The 7,365-nt window shown below is 39.4% G+C and overlaps 1 protein-coding gene across 1 annotated transcript; it reads right to left on the bottom strand.

Moving 5' to 3' along the window:
* On the bottom strand, positions 1 to 6,677 carry LOC145487430 (uncharacterized). Its single transcript, XM_081466207.1, has 3 exons — positions 6,611 to 6,677; positions 6,078 to 6,148; positions 1 to 5,601 (listed from the first exon to the last, which is right to left on the bottom strand). The coding sequence occupies exons 1-3, from the start codon at positions 6,613 to 6,615 to the stop codon at positions 1,058 to 1,060; spliced, it is 4,620 nt and encodes a 1,539-aa protein (XP_081322333.1). The 5' UTR covers positions 6,616 to 6,677; the 3' UTR covers positions 1 to 1,057.
* Between the last annotated feature and the right edge of the window lie 688 nt (positions 6,678 to 7,365).

Below are 7,365 nucleotides of genomic sequence, written 5' to 3'. Positions count from 1 at the left end.
ACCACTTTATGTGAGATCGCCCCCTGTATAAATATTATTATTATTATTATATTATTATCATTATTATTATTATTATTATTAATATTACTATTTTGAAGATTCTAAATGTTTTCCAAGATTTGACAACCATCAATAAACTGAGACTTGGGAAAATGCATACTCCTATGTACAAGTACCCCCAAATCCCATCCATGCATGTTAATTTTTAAATGAATATCCCCTACTTCGCGATAAGCAAAGCATGGTATTGAAGACTGTAATGACGTCTTTCATTAGTTCTGTGATTTCTGGATAGCATTTTGGAGATGTCAGCTACAAAGCCTTTCTTTACCGACAAGCTTTAACCTAATCACGCTAAGGAAAAGGCTAAAACAGAAACAGAGCTATGACTCAATCGTGAATAGTAGGCCTTAACAAAAATTATTTAAATATATTATGCATTACCTGATTAACCTATAACTGGTGCAGGATCAGCGTAACATTTCAATTCAATTTTTTCAATTTTTGTTTTTAAATTTTCTCTAATGAGATCCCTTATTCTGGTTTGAATGGTTCACTATAATTATCCTAATTTGACTGTAAAGGAAAATAACACGACAAAAAAAGAGTCGACAAGACTTAAATTCTCATTTGAGAGCAATTTCTAAGACACTCCTATCGACTCTCGTGCCACTCGTTCACTTTTCCAGTTTTCAAGAGAGGAGATGAGAATTTTTGGTTTTTTGAAACAATTTATGCTAACTTTTGCATACTCCAAAAATTTACTTCTCATCAGAATTGTGATGATTCACAGTCTTATTTAACTGAACCGTGACTCAAAATAAGCGGGTCAAAGTTTCCTTTATACGAGAGGAATAGAACTTTGATTGACCTTTAACCTGCACTCGAACAAGCGAACCTCGACTCGAACAAGCGAAACAAGCCGTAGAACCATCCATTCTGAAATCTTGTCAATATGTTAATGCGAGAGCACTTGTTTAATTTAAGATTTGCGAAAAAATGTGCCCGTTCAACAAAGTTTGTTCCTATAGCTCTGCAACTTGTTAAAGAGATTCCCTCACCACTCACTATCAGTCAACCTACACGGACAGCTAGACAGAACCTTTCCTAAGTATTCCCATTCACCCTTAAGTGGAGGAGAAGGGCCCTCGATTATCGGTCGACACATGTCTCTGTCTCCTCTTAGAGCCTTATGGACCACTGCGGTTCTCTTTGCACCTTGCTCTTGCTTGTGGACTTGAGGAGCTGTTTTAATAATCTGATGATACGGCCTCCAAGGACCTGATCTTCCAAAAATAGTGGGTAAGCGAAGATGGACTAGGTCAGGCTCCCTGAAAGGCGAGAAACGTGGATGAAACGGTTGCATTGGTGGATGAGCCATAATCCAGTTTCCTCTTCTGTGGCCGTGATGGCCCCATGGCGCCCAATGCTTTTCTCTGTTCTCTTCTTCTTCATCATTGTCATCTTCATGGCCAAAGTCACGGGGAATAAATATGTTGTGTTGATAATCCCAAAAACCTTCATCACTATCTTTATGAGCCATTACCACAAAGGGATTAGAATGATGGTTGTATCCCAAAAAATGGCGTCTATGGGGGAAGCCATGATGATGGGCTAATCCAATAAGTTGGGGAAATCCAAAATGATATGGAAATTCAAATTGATGTACTTTTCGGTGGTAAGGGTGACGATTTTTCCCTCTCCGTCCAAAGTCTGGAGGAGACGTAAAGGTTTCATCTGTGTCCATTAGTGATGACCTTTGAGGAGGTTCTGATTGAGAATAAGCTTCTTCAGTGTCCATAAGAGTGCTACTTGGCACCGTCATACCTGTTAACACATTCTCAATGTCTTTGCTTTCAGTTTTCATTTCTTTATTGATTGTGGTTTTTACTTGATCATTAAGGACATTCATCACCTGGTCCAGCTGCAAAGCAGGACTACCAGTCATTCGCGGGTTCCCATAATATAGATCGCCTCCAGTCAGGGGACTTGGTTGTTTACCGAAGGATTGAAAAATTCCTAGACTATGTTTCTTTTGACATGTTAGAACTGTCGAACTTGTTTTCTCATTTTTAGGGTCGGCATGGCAATCTAATTGTTGTTGTGCTTGTGAGTCTCTGTCCCTAGCTGAAGTGATTGGAATCACCTTTCCATCGACCGAGAGTGATCCATGAATTCGTTGAGTCGGATTTAAAACGATATTCAAGGTAGGGACGTCTTGGGGTTGCATCGGCCCTGCGTATTGATCCTCACCTTCTATAAATCCTCCAACAGGCCCTTCGAGGAGGTTTTCCTGTTCTCTTTGTTGCTCTGGTTGCACGTTAGGGCGCGAAACTTCCTCCATTTGAAGACCATCAATACTACCTGCCAAATCCTGTCCTACATGGACAAAACTGTGTTCATTTTGCATCAGTGACTCTGTGCTTTCTTTGTTCTGTGTATTTTTGTTTTCATTTTCTGTTGCATGAGCTCCTGAAGCCTGCTCATATTGGTCTTGTGTCTTGTCTTTAAGTGGTCTTGCTTCATCTGCCTCGCCTTTTCTGAGTTGCCCCTCTATTCCATCTGAAATCTTTAAGGCCGGCACTATCTCTTGCTGAAGAAGTGATAGAGCAGCTTTTTGGTTTGCGTTCATCACATCTGTTTTGTTGACCCTCAAAGAGGAGTTATTTAATGTTTGTTGCAACAAAAAATTAAAGTTTTTACTGCCACTGGTAACGTTTTGAGATTGGGTAGAGAAATCTTGATCAGCATTTTCGCTCATTGCTGAGTGGGCGTTTTCGATGGAAGAAACGTAATCATTTTCAGGCGACCAATTAGATGGACTCGTCTGTGGTATAAGCAAAGTGTTTTCATTGGGCATGGATGCTTGAGTCGCAGTTGGACCTGAAATGATAACTGTAACATGACCATTTGCGTTTGTGATCTTTTTTCCTGCATCATTTACAATAACGTGATATGTCTCTGGTTCTTGAGAGTTCGTGCTTATCTTTTTTATAATGGCAGATGGTGAAACGTTTTCCTGTGTCTGATTTGATAATTTTGGAAGATCTTGCATTTCGGACTGCATTTGGTCAACTTGTTTGATGCCTTGTATTTCCTGACTGTGTTTTTGATCAGAACTGCCTTCTCCTGGTAGAGTGGTATTCCGATCATCCACATGGCTAGTGGAACCCTCTGAATTTTGAGTGACAGTTTGGTTACCATCGTTACTACTATTTTGATGCGCAAAAGTTGGATTTGATGAGTCACCTATACCAGAAGTTGACGTTTGACTGCTACTGTTTGTGTTACTCAAGGAATCTTGCTGGTTTTGATTATGATCACTCTCGTTTTCTTTGTTTGACGCTTCATCCTTTTGACCAATTAAAACATTGTTGTTCTGCCTGCCCGATTCAGAAATTACACTGTCATTAGATTTTGTGTTATTTAGCTTTACGATGTCAACAACTCCCTGATATACCGGTTCTCCAGTGTTATCCTGAATAACAACACTAGCTGGACTCTTTCCCTGATCTGTGTCTTGCCATTCCTTACCACTTGGCAAAGCAAACATAGAGTCGGAGATTGAAGGGTTACTTTGTCCATCTGGATTGGATTCCATAGACGTTAACGCGTTTTGCAAGGCTTTGTAACCTTTGGTTGTGCTGGCTACCTCATTTCCATTTGCAGTATTAAGAAAATTTGAGATGTAGCCATTGACATTATACGGGGTACTTTCTGTTGCTGTGTTGTGGCGTGGAAAACCGTTAGCATCAGCTGAACTCTGGCCACCGAACCATAGAAAATGGTTACCAAGATTAATAACTTGGCGTGTAGTGACATCTCGATAGTTTTTCCCGTGCTTTCCTAAGGTATGAGTTTTTCTTGGAGAATGTAACTTTGAAGCCAAACTGTTTTTACGATTCTTTGTAAAGTGGTGCAGAAGGTCACTTCGCTTATCCCTTTGCTCTGTATTTGTGGAATTCAATCTACCTTGAGCGCTTTTCTTCGAGAATACTTCTTTGTCGGTATCGAAGAGAGCCCGGTTAGCAGAAAAGATAACAGACGAAACTGAAGAGGAATTCAGAGCACTTGCAAGACTTTCATCTTGCTGTAGCTCCGCCTGACGTTCTTGACCTTGGACACTGCTTGGTCTACGATTTAATAAAGCCTCATTTGTATTAGGCTGTAAGAGGTTTTCTGCAAAAGTTCTACCCGCGGGTGGTTCTTCGCGAAAAGTCTCATCCGTAACCTCACTACCCAAGTTTTCATTATTTGTCAAAGATTCTGCTCTGGAAGCAAGTATATCTGAATTGAGCTTTTGTAGAAACTTGTCAGGTTGCATTACTTTCTCTTGCTCTTCCGCACTGACCATATTAAGAGTTGCATTTAGGAAGAAACTGTTGTTAGAGTTTTTCTCTGAATCCTCTGGTGAGTATTCAGATGAACTGAGAGTATCTTTTGGCTCAAAGTGAAAGTGATTATCCTGATAAGAGCCTTTGGAAGGTATTGAACTCGGTATCTGTAGGTCAAACGATTGACCTTTTCTCAGACTTGTGACGTTAATTTCAAGCGAAGGAGCTTGCGCTTGCGCCGAAAACTGCTCACTGAGATGTGTTCGGTTTTTCTGCGGCAACAGGCTGGTATACACTGTCTGGTTGTCTACTGTCTTAAGCTTTGACTCTGATGTTGCATTTCCTGGTGCGTTATTTTGTATAGCCTCAGACACTGTCTGATGCATTGCTACGTTTGAAATTGATTCATTGTATTTGATTATTTTCATTTCCGGAGCTGTATTCAACTGCTGTGCCATGTGATTAACAGTGGTATTAGATTTAAGAAGCTGTTGAACATTTGCCAGAGTTGTGTTATGAATCATAGAGCCAGGTCTCTTTCCCTTTGCTGTGATATTTTTTAGTTCTGAACCATCCGTCGAAGTCGCATTGCGAAATGCAATCGGAGCTTTTTCACTTTCGGGCAAATTCGTGACCTGGAACAGTAAGTCTGTACTATTTCCTCTTCCAGTTATGGTACCACTGGAAGGCTGAAGATCGTTTACTTTGGCAACATTTTTTTCAGTTGAATTAGCAGGTGCTATCTTCACAGAAGTTTCCAAGTCCTGTGAGCTGTCTTTCATTGAGATTTGTTTTGACATGTTTGCTATAGGGGAAGCATTTCGGGCATTTTCCGTGCTTTGGATTTCCCCAGAAGTTCTCTCTTTGTTTGCTGCTGCCTTTTTCATCTCATCAGATGCCCACTTAACGCTGTCTTCGTCATCTGAAATTCCTAAAATTCCGTAATCAGCAATTAAATGGGGAGTTTGAGAGGTTGTGGATGCATTAGTTTCGTATTTACCAACAGATCCATCGTTTCTGTTATCATGTTGTTGACCCATTCTATTCCCTTCCACCATGCCACTCCCATCAGCGACCTCGGAATGCTTCCTTGCTTTATTTTCGGTAGCAAACCATCTGTTTGCTATTCTTCTTACAAATTCGTTGTTAGCTTTATAAGAACGCTCCCGTTTTAGGTTCTCGTTTGTCTTCAAGGAATGAGACAAATCTGTCTTCTCTTTTAAGCCATTGTTGTGAGGGGAAAAAGAGTGTATAGGTGATTCAGATCCTGTAATAAACTAATTGCGTTAGTAAGCGTTCCATTTTTTCTGTTTTATTAACTCGATGTCCTAAGCTTTCGTATTTCTCAGGGACGTCACTCTTTATCATACAAATGAAGACACTTGCATCAAGGTAGCGCCTAAGTTCTTCTAAACTGCTGTCTAATTTCATCAAATATCGAGGGTTTTCTGTTTCCAGCTAGCAATGTCTTGATTTCATTTTCGATTCAAAGGCGCTGCAATTTGTGCATTGATTGATTCGGCGAGCTTGGTTGAAAACTCAATAAAGGTTCAACGCCGTTTGATCGTTTATTGTTACTTACAGCTTGCGAGTAAATTAACAAAGCATTCGATATTTTTCCGTTGCGTCGTAGGCTTTCCATGTTATTTTTATATTTTGACTAAAGAAACGTAATTGTTCTAGAAATTAAGGACACAACAAAAGTCAGAAGTTGTCGGTGGAAACACAAATGTGAATGCTTACCTGCTGAAACTAATAAGAGTCCCTCCGCCAAGACAAAGACTAGCAGGTTCACCACAATGTTACGTTCCGCTCTTTAAAGAGTAATAGTAAGATATATAGATATGTAAAACAATATATATGGTAGACTCACGAATGGAACAAAGGACTAAATGAGAACGAAACAATATCTCAGGTGTTGGGAGATTTATCTCATGAATTTAACGTTTCCAAAATTCTTCAACCACCTGCTTTAAAAACTAAATCAAACATGTGTCACATTGTTTTGCTAGCCTTCAAAATAACTGGCCCACAGAGTGAAGAATAAGCCAAAACAAACCACACAGACTTACATCTCACAGCGATTTCTGTGAATAGCAGTATTTTAGCACTTTGATCAGGGCAAATGTTAGTGGATTAAGCACTATGGTTTTCTTGTCTTCAAGAATATAATATTCAAAGCACCTGAAAATGTCAAAATGCTCTCGTTTCACGTGTACCATAAGAAGATTTCTAAATACTATTATCTGATAGTTACCATTTTGTATTCACCTCACCTCATTTTGTAGCCATGAATTTCAATAATCCAAAAATTTTAAAAGATGTTCGATTCTTGCCTTCCGGTTTTTGAGATGCATTCTACTTCCATTATCTCAACAGCTCTAACGTAGTGAAGTGATAAATATTTATTTCTTTGAGGATCAGTGATCTTTTGGGAGAAATACATAATTTCACCGGCTGGTGTTCTGTTGTGGACAAGCCGGTTTTGAAGAGGTTCGATGCAGGAGATTGCATTTTCTTGCTCACTTGGAAGGAAGGTCACTAAAACCTGGTTTTCCGTGATTGGTACTTTAATTCTTGAAAAGTTCCATGCTATTGTATTAATACTGTTTATTTATAAGATTTTGCCCGACGCTTCGAGACACCACATGTAATTATCCGCTGAACGACATAACAAGAACATTGAAATTCAGTGGTTTGACACTGATTGGTTTCAGCTGTTATTTCAAAGACGTTTCGGCTAGTACTTAAGCGTTCATCAGCTGCACTAGCCGAGCCATTTAGCTACGACGTCCATTAAGTTACAATTAGCATTACAAGAATGACTTGAATAACCAAGGTTACAAGACATGGATAAAACGAATATGCATGCAGGCATTTGAAAACTCTTGATTTATCTCTTAAAATTGTAGACATTATTATGCTTAATGGGAAGTAGATTGTCCGAGAGATGCTAATCATCGACAACAAAAAATCAGTGAACTCTTTATCTCTTAAGGTGGAGAAAAAATAGGTCGATACGCTTTACTCT

This window comes from Orbicella franksi, chromosome 5, assembly GCF_964199315.1.
Source record: "Orbicella franksi chromosome 5, jaOrbFran1.1, whole genome shotgun sequence".
NCBI classification, from domain to species: Eukaryota; Metazoa; Cnidaria; class Anthozoa; order Scleractinia; family Merulinidae; genus Orbicella; species Orbicella franksi.
Note: the sequence above shows the minus strand (reverse complement) of the source record. Positions and strands in the feature narration are given on the sequence as shown.

Coding starts and splice junctions, on each gene's coding strand:
- LOC145487430 (XM_081466207.1), bottom strand. Junction 5,602..6,077: donor ACTCTTATTAGTTTCAGCAG/GTAAGCATTCAC, acceptor AGTTTATTACAG/GATCTGAATCACCTATACAC.